We start from the raw sequence: 18,381 nt of genomic DNA, 5'->3' as shown, positions 1-18,381 counted from the left end.
TTGAAATCAATCAATAAGAACAGAGACATCTCAAGGTCTAAATTTGTACTAGGAAAACATGGCTGCCTTAATTTAGTAAGTTAAAATTGCATTGGTCTCTAAATAATATTAAATAATAATAAAATAACAGAACATGACTCCAAAAAAGACACAACAAATAATCCTGCAACCCAGATGTTGTTCTGGAGGGTAACAATTAAATTATGCCAAAATGTGAAAGAAAAAAAATTCACTTTGTTTATAATAGGAGAATCTAGCAATATAGATATTCCTAAGAAAAATTACATAATTTATGGATTAATTATTATCTTAATGGTCAATGTTTCAGTGGAAGAAGATTCTAGATGTTAATGCATAGGAAGATGCTTTTGGTTAAAGCAATGGACTTAAAAGTTCATGAAAAGTAAACTTAATTTTCTCTTAAAATCAATCAAGAAAATGATTAAGTTGAAAATGATAAATCAATTCACCCAAAAAACTAACCCTAATGTTTTTTTCCATAGAGGGAGCTCCAGTAATACAGCACTCCTGATATCTCTCCACCTATTTCACTTTCTGTTCCCTAAGAAGGAGGAGGAGCTTACTGTGATTTATTATTAGGCCAATGTGGTGTTTCTAGTAAGTTTTAAGTTTTAGAGGGGTAGGCCAAGGAGGCCTACCGTGCTCTAGTGCTGCCTGGGGCTGGGTGGATAAATCTAGCTAATTCCGAGGTTCAGTATTGAGAAGCTCATTTGTCTGCCATATCTCTAAAAGAAGTTTTGTTGATAACAAAGGGGATATTTTGATCTCCCATCTGTCTTATCCTTTGTCTTATTTCACCATTTATTCAGAACTCAGTGGGAAGAGAATTGCTATTTATTGGACTTCTTGTTAGCTTATAAATCTGGAAACTGTATTCTGAAAGCTGGTAATTAATGGAACAAAGCTGGATTTGAAAACAATCAGGAAAAGAAGTAAAGTAAAACCTGAAAATGAGTGTTGAGAAAAAAACTACTGTGTATATAGTACACAGCAATTTAATTACCCAAGACGGAAAACGGTGCAGGGGAGGAGTTGGAGGTTTGCTGCTTGCTGCCTTCTTGGCTGAGTCAAAGGTTTCCAGGTCATCTGAACACGGGGATTCCAGAGAATTATAGGAAAATAATCCATCATCACAACTCGTGTCCATATTCTCCAGAATTTCTGTACTGTCACCATCAACTAGATCAAGATCTGTTTCCTGAGGTCTCAGGGGTCGTATCATGCTTATAGCATTTCTATTTGTACCAAACATCCTATCGGAGCTTAACTGTGGCTGGCTTAAGTGCCTTTTGGCTAGTGCTACACTTATACTGAAAACATTAGGAATCCTTAACTTTGGAGGCAGCAGGTTTGATGAAGGCACTAACTGTGTTCCTGTTCCAGGTAATAAGTTAGGATGTTTTGGAGTCAAAGCTGGGGTCAAAATAGGGCTGGGGGTGTTGGCCTCGCTCGACGAAGAGGAATAATCCAGTCTCTGAGACTGAAATTTTTTATTCAGTTCATCTGAGGAACTGTCCTGCTCCTTTTTACTTGATTCAGAATGTCCCTTTCCTAGGGGATTATTCTGAGCTTTCCATTGTGCCTCCTGTTGCCAAGAATACAGCTTCTTGTGCTCCGGTCGCTTTAGGCCAAAAGTCTCTTCTTCGAATATAGAACTGCTGTCATCAGATGCTGTCAAATATGTTTCACTTCCCATCCTGCTACACTGGACCCCTTCCTCTGAAGTGTGACTGGAAAGGGTGGATGTGCACCTGGACTTGGATCTTCCTTTGCTCCCCTCTTCCTCGTCGGAGCTCCAGTCACTCCCTGGGGCCCCAGAATTCTGGGATATACCAACATCCATCACAAAGCCTGTTCTGGGTTTCCGATTCTGTCCTGAGCTACAAGGGGTTGGATGTAATGTTCTCTGGCATCTGTTGTTTTCTTGAACTTGGTTATTGACAGACTTTTCTGGAATTTCCATTTCTAGAAAAGCATACAACACATTGGCAAGTTTCCTTTATTAATATAATCTGTCCATACAGTCAACTTTATGTAACTATATTTTGGAACTGGCAATTTCATATGAATAAATTTAATTTACATTTTCCTTTGTTGGTTTTATGTCATTTTTAAACCGAAGTTTTAAAATTATAAGCTTTATGTAAAATAGAGCTCTAATACTTTAAAAGACTACTATAGAAACTAAACCACTTTTTAAAAGCAGCATGTTAGAAAAGAAAACTGACAACAGTCTAAGGAGAGATAATAAAAGAAGCAAAATGTGAACTAGGGCAACTATGACTATCAAAGAAACCAACCACCAAAAAAATAAACACTATTAATTGTATTTTAGAAAAGAAAATAACAACTCTTTCAACTAAATTCCAGAATTATCATAAAATAATTAAAATACAATAAATACAAGGCTATAGTTAAAAAGACAAACTTTATACACAAGTCTTAATACACATGTAACACCATGAAGGAAACATTAAAAAAGAAAAGCCTTACTTCCTCTACTTTTGGTTTAATCATAACTACATGTGTTTTTAGAATACCATCTCTAAAAATGTCTTTAGATACGGTTTACTTTTGTTCATAGGACAATTAAATACATATGAACCACTGGCTTCATAATATTGAGCCAAACTTTAGATTGAAGAGTAGAAAATAAACTTTGAAAATATGAAAACATACATATGACCTTAATAACCAAGGAAATATAGTCTGAATCAATAAACTCTAAAATTCAGTATCAGAGGGAGTTTGCTAAATTGCAAGTGAGCAAGAGCTTCATTAAAGGTTACCTTAGCTGAAGATGATACATGATATATTATTAGTAAGTAGGAAGGAAATTATAATGGCTATCACAAAAGAAAAAAATGCAAGTAATGGCATGAAAACAACTAGCAGAGGGGCCTTCTAATTGGAAAAACATGAAGTTTTCTGAATTTCATAACAGCATTTAGGGCTATAATTTTTTCACTTTTGGAGGAAGAAAGTTGGAACCAAAAGTAGAGAAGGTATAATGGCAAATTCAAGTCTCTCTAAAATATTTGGGAAAAGTCAAACAAAAGGTATGGCACTAGAGGTGGCAAGGCCAGCAGCTACCTGCACAACAAAACAAAATTTAGAGAAGCTTTAAGACTAAAAGGAGAAGAGTAGACATCTCATACAGGTCTACAGTTTAAATATCTAGGCAAATAGTTTCCTCTTTGAAGGGATAAAGGGAGAATCAAAGCAGTAGGGAAGCAGCTGTGGCTCAATCAGTTGGGCTCCCGTTTACTATATGGGAGGCCCTGGGTTCGAACCCCGGGGCCTCCTTGTGAAGGCAGGCTCACACACACGCTGTGGAAAGTCGCCAGCCTGGGCAGCACGAGGTGCCAACTCAGCAAAGTGATGCAACAAAAAGGGAGAACAGCAAAAATGCAGAAGAATGAGCAGCAAATAGACACAGAGAGCAGACAGCAAGCAAAAAGTCGCAAGGGGGAGGGGGATAAAAAAAATCAAAGCGGTAACATTTGCTGAAAAGAGTACTAAATTGTCCCCTATTATTTTTGTTTATAAGCTTTCTATGTCATATTTAATTTTATGTCTAATATTAGGTTATTTTTTATATTTTAAATATATAATGAATATAAAACTCATAGTTCTGATCTGAAACTCAGCTAAAATCAGTACTTTGAATTATACATAGGATTGTAAACATTTTCATTTTAATTATCATTGCCACCTAATGTAGCAAAAGGTATTAAGGGGGGAAAATCAGTTTCTCCTATTTATCACTGGCCAAGATTTTCAGAAAATACAAAATAACTAGATACACAAAGTTAAAATGCTGTATTGCTCTTTAGAAATATTTTCATAAAACATCCAGTTGTCAAGAAAAAGGAAAATTAAGCTTATTTAGACTAATGCTACCAAACTATTTTTCCTTTATAAGAACTGCCAGAGGAAATTCCTATAGTCCAGAAATACCTTCTATGTCGTTTTCTTCAGTGAACTTGGGTTCTTTAGATGATATCTTGCTCATTTCCTCAGATTTTACTACTTGAGGAGGACTCCTTGCTCTGGATAAAAAGCATCCAAAGGTCAAACTGCTTAAGCGCTGGCCTTCCAAAAGCTTTGATGTGGAGACAATGGATGACTTCTTCCCTTGAACTTCTACAATATCATTAATCAAATCAAGATTCAGTTTTTTTATATAATAGTTTGTTAAGTTTATAACTAAAGCATATAAAAACTTTGACAAACTACTCCTTATACCAGTAAAAAGCCCGAAGCTCATCTTTTTATATATGTATACAGTAATGCCCAGCATCATGTGCCTATGTTCAAAATCAGTTTTATTGTATCTTGAATGTCCAAAATATTTTAACTGCAAAGATAAAAATATTAATCCCTTGAAAAGCACTTATCCTATCCCAAACAAAACCAAATATAAAAGAGCACAAACAAACAAATGAAAAAAAATATTATAAACAACCAGAGAGTTGAAGCTTCTTGCAAAGTCAAACAATAGTAGAATTTGATTGTGTGCTAATGCTAGTAACTGAGAGAAAAAGGTGGCTGAGTTTCTGGTTGTCAAGACAACTTAAGGAAATTTAGATCATCACTAGAGCAAATATCACATGATCACTAAAATGACTTTTGGGTATCTTCATTTTCAGTAATGAGAAAAAACAAAATGGAGAGGCTTGGTCTATTGTGACTACAATATGGAGAGCCTTAATCACTTCTTTAGAGGAAAAGGGATGGGGGGTCGTTTATATAGATAGAGCATTAGATAGGTAATAGAGTGAATAGGCAAGCACCTAATAATGGGTTTCATTCATCTCTAGGACTTTTAATATTGTTATTTGTAAGATCAAAGGCACGGAGATCCCAGTAATAGGAAGAAACATTTCAAAGAAAATTTAATTCTAAACTCTGTGAGAACACCAAAGGGAAGTTAAATAGTAACTGATAGTTGAGTAGAGTATCAAACAAAATCTTTAAAAATATATATATATACATATATTTTATGACAAAACATACATATTTCAATACATATATATTTGAAAGCTTTAGATTACATAATGTTACATAAAAAATATAAGGAGATTCCCATATCCCCTAGCCCCTCCCACATTTCCCCCCATTAATAACATATTTGATTAGTGTAGTACATTTGTTACAATTGATGATCACATAGTGAAGTATTGTTACTATGGTCTATAGTTTACATTATAGTTCACACTTCGCACCACACAATTTTATAGGTTTTTACAAGATGTATAATGGTCTATATATATCATTGCAATGTCATGCAGTACAATGTCCCCAAAATGCCCCATGTTATACCTATTCTTCCCTCTCCCACTTCTTAAAACTTCTGCTGGCCACTGTCTTTATGTCCATGCCCCAAGTTCTTCCATTGCTAGAATAATAATAAGTCTACTTTAGTTCATAGCTGCATTCCCCCCTTATGATTGTTCATTCCTTAATCTTGAGGATTTGGGGATGGTGATGCCCACTCTGTTTCTGACTGAGAGGGGGCTTAGATCCCATGGGGCAGATGGATGGAACTGTCTTGCTTGCAGTTGTAGATACTCTGTTTTTTGGGACAGGTGTTGTCCATCGTCATCCATTTGTTAGCTGTCCTGGGTGAGTCCACTGAACTGGTGAGTCCACTGAACTGAAGAGCAACTCTGAGATTCGGGGCTCAACTGGCACATGAACAGAATGGAGATTTATAGTCCCTGGGACATATATTAACAAGTATAGTGCTAACTATAGGTTCAAATAAAAGTGGCAGAAGAGCCACGAGTAGGGAAATTAAAACTGAATTTAACTCTGTTACACTGGGGAGCATATATTTCAAAGTAAGGCCTGCTGACAGGTTACTGAATCCTGAGCTTGACTATCCTGCCTATTGTGTCTAGATGTCTCTAGAGTCCTCAGGAGCCCCCCTGTTTGAGGCACTGTTTATGTGGCAGTCAATGAGGGCCTCCTGAGACATGCACAGGTGTATGCCTTTAAATTCCTTATATTGTATTCCTTTAAATATATCTTTTGATATATTCATGTTCATCATCTGTCACTGAACTAATTGACAATGGAATTGTTATACATACATATATTTTAAAGTACTAACTAGTTGTTTTTCTCCCCACCCTTTGTTGTTTTTCACTTGCTGTGTCTGTTCATCTTCCTTGTTTCTTTAGGAGGTACTGTGAGCCAAACCCAGGACCTCTGATGTTGGAGGGATATGCCTAATTGCTTGAGCCACCTCTACTCCCTGCTTTTGTGATGTCTCTCATTATGTTTTTCCTCCCCCCGTCTCTTGTTGTGTCATCTCTGTTGTGTCAGCTTGCCACACCTGCCCATTGTGTCAGCTTGCTGTCTTCTTTAGGAGACACCATGAACCTCTGCTCCCTGCTTTGTTGATCTCTCATTACAGCTTTTCTTTTTGTGTCTCTTATTGTGTCAGCTTGCCACACCTGCCTGTTGTGCAAGCTTGCTGTCTTCTTTAGAGAGCACAGGGATCTGAACCAAGGACCTCCCATGTGGTAGCTGAGAGCCCGGTAGCCAAAGCCACATGAACTAGTTTGTGAACATTGTATCTATTTTTCTCCAGCCCAAGCCTAAATTCCAAGGATCAATATCCTAGTCTAAAAGACCTCAGAGGCTGCTAAGGAAGACTTGAATTGCAAGCTAAGAGTATCAGGAAGGATACAGGCTTTTGAGAGTGACATATAATGTATTTCAATGAGGGTGAATGTCACATATACCCTAGTCTTTAACTCTAAATATGGAATTTTGGAGTTCCATATGTAAGTGGAGGAAATAATAGCATTAAGTATTAACATGCAGGGGACAAAGTTCTTTCATAAGCCCAATAATTAACAATTCTATACAATACCCCATGAAACCTATAAGGTATCTATTACAATAACTCTTTTACTGATGTAAAAAAATCTGGAGATATAATACAATTATTAATCTAAAGTTGATTTCAAAGGACATGTTCTTCTACATGCTGGTAGTTTTCAAATGTATTCCTCAAAATCCCAATTGGATGCAGAGTGGGCATCGCCATTCCAGAATTCTCAGGATTAGGGAATGAACAATGGACTAAACTAGACTTACTGTTATTCAACTATGGACATTGTTATTCTAGCAATGGAAGAACTTTGATCATTGATGTAGAAGCAGTGGCCACCAGAGGTTCTAAGAGAAGGGGGAGGGGAAAAATAGGTGTAATATGGGGGCATTTTCGTGACATTGGAATTAACTTGCATGATGTTGCAATGACAGATACAGCCATTATATTTTTTTGTCATAACAAAATTGTGTGGGAGAAAGTGTAAACTATAATGTAAACTATAATCCACACTTAGTGGCAATGCTCCAAAATGCCATCACTGGTACCTACTGTCCCAATCCCTGTCCTCCTTGACTAACTTTAGTATACAGTACTTTAAGTAAGTTGGATTCACTGGGTCATAACATGGTTCTAATAAGGGGATAAACAGAAGGCCTTTCAGACTAGACATGCAACATTAATATCTGGTCCTACTTTTTTGACCTATTCAGAGATCATAATTCATCCAGAAAACAGCTTTTCAACCATGGTACTTAGATGAATGGTATGCTGTAAATTAACTTCCCCAAATGATTTTTAAAATTATAGAAGATTCAGAAGATTTCAGTGTTCATTGCTGAATGGAAAAAAATTGGGTGAACTTAGCCTCAGCATGCTGGGAAGTGCACAAAAATCCAGGTTTAATCTTAAGGTTATTACAGTCTATAATTTAGACACACCCACAGAGATATCATACACACAAATAACATTTGCCATTGAGGGAAAAAAATGGTTGGGAACTACTGTTTGAAAGGTTCAGAAATAGGATATCCACGACTGGAAAAGGACATATCACCTACCTAGACAATATTGTTATAAATGAAGAAGTAGCATAATAGAGTAGGAAGAGCAGGATTTAAAAGTCAGACAGATCTGAGATCAAATCCTAATTCCTTCACTTATAAGGTATGTGACCCTTAATCTCAGAACCTCAGTAAAATGATAATTCCTGGCATACACTATTTAGTTGTTGTGTTGTTGTTATTGCTGTGTTGTTATACTTCAAAACATTTCTGAAATTAAAGAAGACCTAAATAAATGGAAAGATATACCACGTTCTTGAGTGAGAAGACTCAATATTGTTAAGATGTGAACTCTCTCCAAACTGACCTATAGATTCAATGCAAGCTAAATCAAAATCTTAAAAAGCTTTAAGCTTTATTTGGTAGAAATTGACAAGCTGTTTTTAAAATTTATACAGAAATGAAAGGATCTGGACTACCCAAAATAACTTAGAATAAGAACAAAATAATATATGAAGAGATGCTCAACATCATTATCCTTTAGGGAAATGCAAATAAAACCACAATGAGATACCAATACACACCCACTTAGGGAAAAATTTAAAACCTGACAAGCCATGTGTTAGCAAGGATGTAGAGCAACTAGAACTCTCTTACATTGCTGGTTCCAATGTAAAATAATAAAACTACTCTGGAAAACAGTTTGGCAATTTCTAAAAAAGTTAAACATACACCTACTATAAGACTCAGCCATTCCACTCCTACGTACTTACCCAAGCCAAAAGAAAGCATAATTTTACACAAAGCCTATGTACAAATGTTCTCAGCGGCTTTATTTGTAATAGCCCCAAACTGGAAACAATTCAAATGTCCATCAACAAAGGAAAGGATTAAAAAGTTGCAGTATATCCATATAATGAAATATGACTCAGGAATAAAAATAAACTATCAACACATGCAACAAACAACATGGATGTTTCTCAACATTTATGAAAAAAGGCATAGAATACACACTATATGATTATATTTATGTAAAATTCTTGAAAATACTAATTTATCTATAGTGACAGAAAGCAAATCAATGGATGTCTGTGGCCTGAGACAGGAAGAAGGGGAGGAGGGTTCACAGAGGTGCATGAGAAAAATTTGGTAGTAAGGGATATGTTTATTTCTTGACTGTGTGGTAGTGTCATAGCTACATACATCTATCAAAACTCATCAAATCATACACCTCAAATATGTGCAATTTATGTGTAAAATTGCACATTGTTTTAGCCTCAATAAAGCGGTAAAAAGAAACAAACATTTATCAGACTACAGGCTGAAATGGGCCTCTGTAGAGATGGGCTGTTATATCAACAGGCTCCTGATTATCCCCCAGATCTGCTGACACAAGTATTATGGTTGTATGACACATTTCTTCCACATCAAAGAACATAAGACCCTCCACTGGGTCTTCAGGAACTTTTGGTGGCTCTGGGGTCATCATGATATATTACACGGAGGTTATATTTCAGAAAATAGCTTACATTCCACTTTTATGCCTGGATTTTAACATCTCTGGATTTTAATGCAGAATTACCCCATTCTCAGGAATGTGATGGTGGAAATTTCCTCAAAGATAGCCTATTTTATACCTTGTCTTGGGCTCCTGATAAGCTTAGCAACAACACAGTAGATTTTTTCCTAATGGAATGCTGTGTAGGATTGCAGGTACCTGCAAATAGGTAAATCTTCATGGGTGTCTACATGCAACAGAGTGGCAAAAGAGGTCCAGGTCAAGAGGACAAAATTATTCCTACTTTCATGATTGAGAGCAGCTAATGAATGGGTGACTGAGCAACAAAGGAAGGAGCCCTGAGTGCTGCAGCTGTCCGACTTACGTCACTCAGCCTCCTCCTACCTAGCACCTTCCTCTAATCTCTTAAGCTCTCTTGCCATACTCTTACTACCAAGTCTCTGTCTACAACTGACCTTGCCCCTCTGGATTAATAAACCAACAATTTAGCTATTCTCCATCACTCCTACTGAAGATATTTTCACCTGTCTTCCTTGGTTCAAAATTTCCACAGATGAAAACACGCTCCTGGACTGAACTGGATCCACATGGGGGTCTGAGTTGTCCAGTCACTATGGACATTACTGGTCCTGTCTCTTTTCACCTTCTACTTTCAGACCCAACATTTATGTGGGAGTTCTGGTTTGTTTAAAAATTCTCTTTCATTCCATAAAAATAACTTCTTCTATGATATTAATTATTGTATACAAAACATCAGCAAGAAATAGTACCATTCTATATAGTCAAATAAATCCAACTAAGCTCTTTAGTCAAAATATTCATACCTTGTAGTTTTGACTGTATTGTTCTTATCTCTTCAGTTTGGTTTTGGTTGATCAAACGAAGATTCTGATTCTCCAACTCTAGCTAAAAGAACATTATACTATCATTTTATACATGGATAACACACCTGAAATGTACTAGTAAATTATAGTATTTAGAAAATGTTAATACCTAATTACTCTATCTGTAAGCAAAATACAAAAGAAAAAATGAGCAAAAATTAGACAAATTTATCAGCATAGATATCAGCCTAGATAACTGTGGCTTTGATATTTATTTTTTCCAGAGCTAAGAGTTTTAAATTTTCATTCTCTGTGACTTTTCCATTGAAATATTATTTCAAAACAAAATTATTTCAGCATTTAATCTGCCATATAGACTAATTAATTGTGTACTTCTCAGGTACAGAAAACACTAATCTTATGAGATCTATACATATAGTCTATAATTATTTAAAATGAACTAATTATTTTAAATGAACTATTTATACTGCTTACCATGAGCTTATCAATATTTTTAATTTTAGAAAAACAGTGGATATTAAAATGTAAGCTATGTATCCTAAGGTTACTAAAAGACAGCAGCACCACCAACTGATCAGAATTTTGTTTGACTCAGAATGACCATATATTCTGATGACTTATCTACTATTCAAAAGGAGAAAAAAGGCCAAATATAGCAATAAATACCTCATTTAACTTAACTGTTACCCATTCTTTGATCTTAGCTGCTTTCTCTTCTATTATTTTAGCTTCTTGAATTCTTATTTGTTTCTGAAATAACAGTAGCAGTTCATTTAGTGATTTTCAAACATAAGCCCACTGGTCTGGAAAAGTTACATCATAAGTTAAAAAGGCAAATCCACTTAAAACCTATTTCCAAGTTAGTAAATCTACCTCCCAATTACCAATAGAATAAAACTAGAGAAAAACTATTAAACTATTTAGCAGATGAAACAATAAGCCATAAGGACATATTCAATTATTTCTTTATTTTAAAGTTCAAATACTGAAATCAAGTCACTGAATATATCAACAAAATAAACCATTTCTGGAAATGGTCTGAGATTTAGAATAGTAGAATATGGGTCAATGAGATTAAGGAGAAGAGAATCAGATTCTCCTCGAGGCATGGTTGTTTTTTTTGTTGTTGTTGTTCTCAAATATCAGTTTAAAAATACCAAGGAAAAGGAAACGGACTTTGGCCCAGTGGTTAGGGCGCCGTCTACCACATGGGAGGTCCGCGGTTCAAGCCCCGGGCCTAGAGCTGGCCCATGCACAGTGCTGATGCATGCAAGGAGTGCCCTGCTACACAGGGGTGTCCCCCGCATGGCTCCCCAAGTGCAAGAAGTGCACCCATTAGGAGAGTCGCCCAGCGCGAAGGAGGGAGCAGCCTGCTGAGGAATGGCGCCACCCACACTTCCCGTGCCGCTAACGACAACAGAAGCGGACAGAGAAACAAGACGCAGCAAAAAGACACAGAAAACAGACAACCGGGGGAGGGGAGGGGAATTAAATAAATAAAAATAAATCTTTAAAAAAAAAACAAGGAAAAATAAAGAATGAGAAATGCTACCTCATATTTAGCAATCTTAAATTCTTGTTATGGTCACAAAACTACTAAGAATATAACTATCATATAAATCATAGTAGGTGGAGGCTGGGGTGAAAAGCTGAAAAACACTGATCTAAAGAAGCAGTGATTCCCAGAGAATTGAAAAAAAAATGCTGAAAATAAAATAATTCAGTATATTTAGCCAAACAATTTCATAGTGATTATATTTAAATGTTAAACTGTTATTTTAAGTAAATAACTCTAATGCAATTTTCCCAATGCAATTTTAAAATACACTAAATACAATATTTGATCTCAATATAGAAAACTTAACACTATTTTACTTGCATCTTTCATCAATAAATGTGATGCAATTTTGTGGACTGACCAAATAAGTAAGATTCCTCAATAAAACTTGGGATCTCTTTTTAATCTTTGTGATTATGCATAAACGAACGCACATATTCAGTACTCTTTTTTATATACTTTATTATTTTTTAAAGGATACTTAGATTAAATATTCAGTACTCTTTGATGATCAAATTCTTCCTAACCTGCTCTGAAAGTTGCATTTCCAAGTTTTGTATGGTGTCGTCTTTTTCCTGTATCAGGATCTCCAGATCTTGACACTTTTTATACAACCTGTTCTCTGATTCACTGGTTTGAATATTAGCTGCTTTTAGTTTCTCTTCCATAACTTGAACCTAAAATCAGAGGATAAAATATCAAAATTGTGCATGTACTAAATTTATCACAGTATTAAACTTAGAACTTGACTTTAACATTACATAAAGTCCTGAAAGGCATATCATCATAAAAGGAAAATATTAAACAGCAAGTTTTAATGTATTGAAAAATTTTAGTTTAAATACTGTTTTACAAAGTGGCACTACCGAAGAGATACATAAAGATAGAAAGACATTTTCAGAATATTACTTAAGTTTCAAAACATTTTGACTAGAGGGCTTCTGACATAGACACTCTAGGGTGCTGCTCCCCTACTAACTCTAAGAACAACTAGAAAAAACTGGGAGGGACATCTTCCTCAGCACTCTGGAAAACAGTTAAAAGGTTGCAGTAATTGGGCGAGAGCTGAATCATGAAAAAACAACTTTAAAAAACCACAGAAGAAGTTCATGATGCCCTTGCTGGTCTTCTGCACATCCTCCCCAAGGTACTAGGGATATAAACTGCTCCCATTGTGGGTCCTGTATATGCATTAATTCAGTGCCTGTGTGTACTTGAAAACGGCTTGGAGTAAAGGATTACCTGCTTTAAGTCATACAATAGTACATCAGGAAGGGAGAGAAAGTCTATTTCATAGGGAGTAGAGCGGGCATTTGAATTCCTATTAACAGGGGATTTCTTAAAGCCACAAGCAAGCACAACTCCAGGAAAAGACTCAGGCTCAGAAAATACAGGGAGGACCCTGCTTTTATTCACCTTGGGCTGATCTCCTTAACAGCAGAGCTAAACTGTGAAGAAGGGAAGCAGGTATGGCTCAAGCAATTGCACTCCTACCACATGGGAGATCCCAGGTTAGGTTCCTGGTGCCTCCTGGAGAAGATGAGCAAGACAGTGAACTGACGCAATGGGCTGGTGTGGCAAGATGACACAAGGAGACACAAAGAGGAAGCACAATGAGAGACACAACAAAGCAGTGAGCAGAGATGGCTGAAGCGATTGAGCACCTCTCTCCCACATGGGAGGTCCCAGGTTCAGTTCCTAGTACCTCCTAAAAAGGAGTTTTTTGCATTGGCTTGTTTTTGTTAGCTCTTTGCACTTAAAGAAATCTCTGTCATATCATTAATTGTATACAAACTTAAGGAACAGACAGCTTGGGGACTGAATCACAGAGTTAACACTTTAAAATATTAAAATGTACAGTGTGCAACAAAAGATTACAAGGCAAACCAAGAAACAGGAAACAGTGGCCCATCCAAAGGAAGTGAATAAATATCCAGAAACCATAAAAAAAAAAAAAAGACCAGACTTTAGATATAATGAACAAAGACTTTTAAAAAGTGACCCTGTATATACTCAAAGAGATAAGGGAAAACACAGAGAAAGAACTAAAGGTTATCAAGAAAACAATGAATGAACAATATCAGAATCTCAATAAAGATATCGAAATTTTAAAAACAGAAATAATAGAGACCTTCCATGGTTTGCTGGTACCTTCAGCCCTGGGTGCAGGTGGGGAGCAGATGCCAGTAGTGTCCCAAGTTGGTCCCATGCAGGCATGAGCACCTATAGGGCACTTTGTCTCTTCTTTGCCCTTGTGACTTTGGTCAACTCAATGGACGACCCTCAGTTGGTGAATCCTGACTTCACAGGAAAAGAACCTTCAGACATCAACCAGCATTCCTCTCTGTGATAAGTTCATGTGTCATCTTGGCCAGGTTTTGATATCCAGTTGCTGGGTCAAGCGAGCACTGGAGTGACTGTTACTGTGAGGACATTCCATGGACTTAAGTCATCAGTAAGTTGATTGTATCTATGGACTGATTATATCTACAATCAACTAAAGAGGTTGGCTTCAGCAAAGAAAGATGTCTCATTCAATCAGTTGAAGGCTTTAAAAGAATTTCTCTCTCTGCTTCTGCCAGTCATCTTTTCCTGGGGAATTCATTGAAAACCTTCATCAGAGTTCCCAGCTCATGGCCTGCCCTATGGAATTTGGACTTGCCCTTCCCCAAAGTCACCTGAGACACTTCTTACAAAAATCTGATATTTATAGATATCTCCTGTCAGTTCTTTTTCCCTAGAGTACCCTGACTAATACTCTAAGATGCGCAAAAATGCCACCTGCTTGCACGCCTGAGTCCTCTCTTAGTCTTCAGTCTCTTACATCCTGTGCACAAAGCCTCTCTTGGTGCTTCTGCCACCACCTGCCATGGTGAAGATGGGAAAATAATTTTTAAAAAAGAAATAATAGAATTTAAGACCACAATATTTGAAATGAAAAAGTTCCTAGAGTGTCTTAACAGCAAATTGAAGCAGAAGGAAAAAGAATCAGACAAGAAAATGATTCAGGCTGAAGAACAGGAAGAAAAAAGACTTGGAAAAGGTGAACAGAATCTAAGACCTGTTGGGATACTAATGAGCATATTAAATACACATTATAGGAGTTCCAAAAAGAGAAGAAAGAGAAAAATGGGCAGAAGGTATCTTCAAAGAAATAATGGCAGAAAACTTCCCAAACGTAATGAAAGAAATGAATATATATATTCAAGAATCCTAATGAACCCTAAACAGGATAAACTCAAAGAAAACCACACCCAGACAATAAGAACTCAAATGTTGAAATCCAAGAACAAGAAGAGAATTCTGAAAGCTGCAAGAAAAAACTAATTATGCTATATACAAGGGAATCCCAATAAGATTAAGTGCCAATTTCTTATCAGAATCCAGGGCAGCAAGAAAGCAATGGTACAAAATATTTAAAAGTGCTGAAAGATAACCATTTTCAACCAAGAATTTTATATCTAGTGAGAATGTCTTTCAAAAATGAGGGAGTGATTAAGACATTTCCAGATAAACAAAATCTGTGAGAGGAGGTCACCACTATACCTGCCTTACAAGCAATGCTAAAGGGAGTTCTTCAGACTGAAAGGAAAAGACACTAGACTGTGGATCAAAGCAGCATAAAGAAATAAAGACTTCTGGCAAAGGTAACCATATGGATAATTATAAATGCCAGTACCACCCTATGGTATTTTTAAAAATTTTACAGTTCAAATACATGAAAGTAATGATAAATCTAATTTTTTTTACATACAATGTAAAAAGATATAATCTGTAACAAGTACAACAAAAAGATAGGGAGACGGAGCAATATAAGAGCAGTGTATTGTGTATGCTGTTAAGTTAAATGGGTATCAAATCAAATGTGATCGTTATAGATTTAGGTTATTAAATTTAAGTTCCATGGTAACCACAAAGAAAACATATGAAAAATATATACAGAAATAAATGAAAAGGGACTCAAATGGTACACTGTAAAAAACACACAAATAAATATGAAAGTCAGGCATTGACAGAAGAATTGAGGGACAAAAAAGGTATAAGACTTACAAAGACTAAATAGAAAAATACGAAAAATAGTCCTGCATCAGCAATAGCTGCTTTAAATACAAATGGATTAAACTCTACAGTCAAAAGGAAAAGATTGGCAGGATGGATTTTTTTAAAAAAGCATGAACCAGGCGGCAGACGTAGCCCAGTGGTTAGGGCATCCGTCTACCACATGGGAGGCCCGTGGTTCAAACTCCGGGCCTCCTTGACCCATGTGGAGCTGGCCCATGTGCAGTGCTGATTCGCGCAAGGAGTGCCCTGCCATGCAGGGGTGTCCCCGGTGGAGGGGAGCCCCATGCGCAGGGAGTGCGCCCCGTAAGGAGAGCTGCCCAGCGGGAAAGAAAGTGCAGCCTGCCCAGGAATGGTGCCGCACACACGGAGAGCTGACACAACAAAATGACGCAACCAAAAGAAACACAGATTGCCGTGCCACTCACAACAACAGAAGCGGACAAAGAAGACGCAGCAAATAGGCACAGAGAGCAGACAACTGGGGTGGGGGAAGAAGGGTAGAGAAATAAATAAATAAATCTTTTTAAAAAAAAAGCGACTCATCTTAAATTCAAACACACAAGTAGGTTGAAAGTAAAGGATGGAAAAAACATAACATACAAATATTAACCAAAAGAAAGCTGGGGTAGCTATACTAATAGAACACAAAGTAGACTTTAAGTTAAAAACTGTTTTAAGGGATAAACAAGGTCACTATATACTGATAAAGGGGTCAACAAGAATACAATTGTAAATATATGTACCTAACAATAGAGCCCCCAAAATATATGAAGTAGGTGCTTCTACATTAATAATAGGTTACTTTAATACCACATTCCAAAATGGACAGACCATTGTGACAAAGAATAAGTAAACAGAAGCCTTGAATGACATAGTAAGTCAAACAGACCTAACAGGCATATATAGAACACTTTTACCCAACAACAAACATAAACATATACATTCTTCTGTAGTATGCCTGGATCATTCTCCAGGAGAGACCATATCTTAGGTCACAAAACAATTTTCAATAAATTTAAAAATAGTCACAAATATGTGGAAATTAAACAATGCACTTTTAAACAACTATGGCAGTTTGAAATTATTTTATGAATCCCCCAAAGAGAAAGATTATCTTTGAAACTATTCTATTCCTTTAGTTGTATTAAATTCATCATGTATGAATGATATACTTCAAAAAATACATATTTAAAAAATTTTCAGTTGAGGGGCCTTTGATTAGATTAACTTGATAATATTGCTGTAGGACTTTTTTATTGGACCACGTAAGTGAGATAAGACCCAGGTTGAGTCCCCGCTCCCTTACTGGGACTGATAAAAACAGACACTCACTCAGAAAGACACAGAAAGAAAGAGCTTTGACATGTACCATAAAGAAGAGGCTCAAACAGCTGAGGCCCTGAGGAGAGATGATCCAGTTGCTTGACAGCTTACAGCTGAACTTGGGAAGAGCTCAAAATAGCAGAGACTGATAGAGGGGTCTGGAAAGAAACAAGCCCTAAGCCATGAAAGAAAGGACTAAAGGATCTCTTAAATGTGAAGCCCCAAGAGGCTGGCCCCACAGAGCAGTTCAAGAGGAAAGAGTGTGCCTGGAGAGGAAGACTGAAACCTGGGCTGAGATTGGTGGCCATCTTGCTTCACCATGTGGCAACATGCCAGGATCAACAGTAGCTGACTTTGGTGAGAAAGCACCTCTTATAGTGCCTCCAGTTGGACTTTTCACAGCTTTGGAACTGTAAGCTTTTATCCCAAATAAATACCCTTTATAAAAGCCAACACATTTCTGGTACTTTGCATCAATAGCCCTTTGGCAAACTAAAACAACATCCAATGGGTCAAAGAAGAAATCACAAGGAAATTTGGAAATATTTTCAGGCAAATGAAAATGAAAACACAGCATATCAAAACATATGGTATGCAATAAGGACAGTGCACAGAGACAAATGTATAGCTCTAAATGGTTACTTAAAAAAAGAAGAAAGCTCTCAAATGAGAGAATTAAATATAAACTTAGAGGATCTAGAACAAGAAGAGCAAACTAAACTGAAAGCAAGAAAGATTCAACAAAAGATCAGTGTTAGAGGTGCCCTCTCACTAGGTTTGCAATAATTAACAAGCAGTGACTCAGTTCCCACAGACCTGCATTGAGGACAAGCCCCCCTCATAAGCCTACATGTCTGAAAGCATGGCACTTCCCCAAAGGTTGAACAAAGAAACTATGTGGAAATGGGAGTAAAGTGAGATAAAGACCTTTGCTCCCTGCAGATCAAACACCATCTGCTCCTCCAGCATTCCAAAAAAACATAACTCCCTAACCCACTACCCTCTAGACACACAAGGGAAAATTTTCACTTCTAGGGCTTCCTATTGGCCCCTGCACTTCACTCAGGCCCTTGACCCCCCCACACTGACTATCATTTCCCCACCTAGGAATGTACTGTATAAATTCAAATCCCCCCTTTCAAAAGTGGGCTGAAATCTCTCCTCAGACCCTCAGACCAGCCGGGGGTGGGGGAGGAGCCTGA

The 18,381-nt window shown here is 36.9% G+C and overlaps 1 protein-coding gene across 6 annotated transcripts in view; it reads right to left on the bottom strand.

The window, feature by feature from the left end:
• Window positions 1-18,381, bottom strand: part of PLEKHH2 (pleckstrin homology, MyTH4 and FERM domain containing H2) — a 134,642-nt gene that overhangs the window by 67,269 nt on the left and 48,992 nt on the right. For 3 of the 6 annotated variants that reach the window (XR_011646095.1, XM_004447292.3, XM_023588051.3), the window contains exons 4-8: window positions 12,322-12,471; window positions 10,903-10,986; window positions 10,216-10,297; window positions 3,982-4,167; window positions 1,025-1,986 (exon numbers count right to left, since the gene is read on the bottom strand). Coding sequence is in view for 5 of the 6 variants with exons in the window: in XM_004447292.3 (XP_004447349.1) it covers window positions 1,025-1,986; window positions 3,982-4,167; window positions 10,216-10,297; window positions 10,903-10,986; window positions 12,322-12,471 (1,464 nt within the window). In the remaining variant the exon portion in view is untranslated. Of the gene's footprint in view, window positions 1-1,024; window positions 1,987-3,981; window positions 4,168-10,215; window positions 10,298-10,902; window positions 10,987-12,321; window positions 12,472-13,925; window positions 14,659-18,381 lie in introns of those variants that run through there. The other 3 variants (XM_058278481.2, XM_058278483.2, XM_071208797.1) reach the window with 2 other exon arrangements.

The sequence above is a fragment of the Dasypus novemcinctus genome, chromosome 17 (genome assembly GCF_030445035.2).
Source record: "Dasypus novemcinctus isolate mDasNov1 chromosome 17, mDasNov1.1.hap2, whole genome shotgun sequence".
Taxonomy (NCBI): Eukaryota; Metazoa; Chordata; class Mammalia; order Cingulata; family Dasypodidae; genus Dasypus; species Dasypus novemcinctus.
This window is presented reverse-complemented; position numbering and strand designations above follow the sequence as displayed.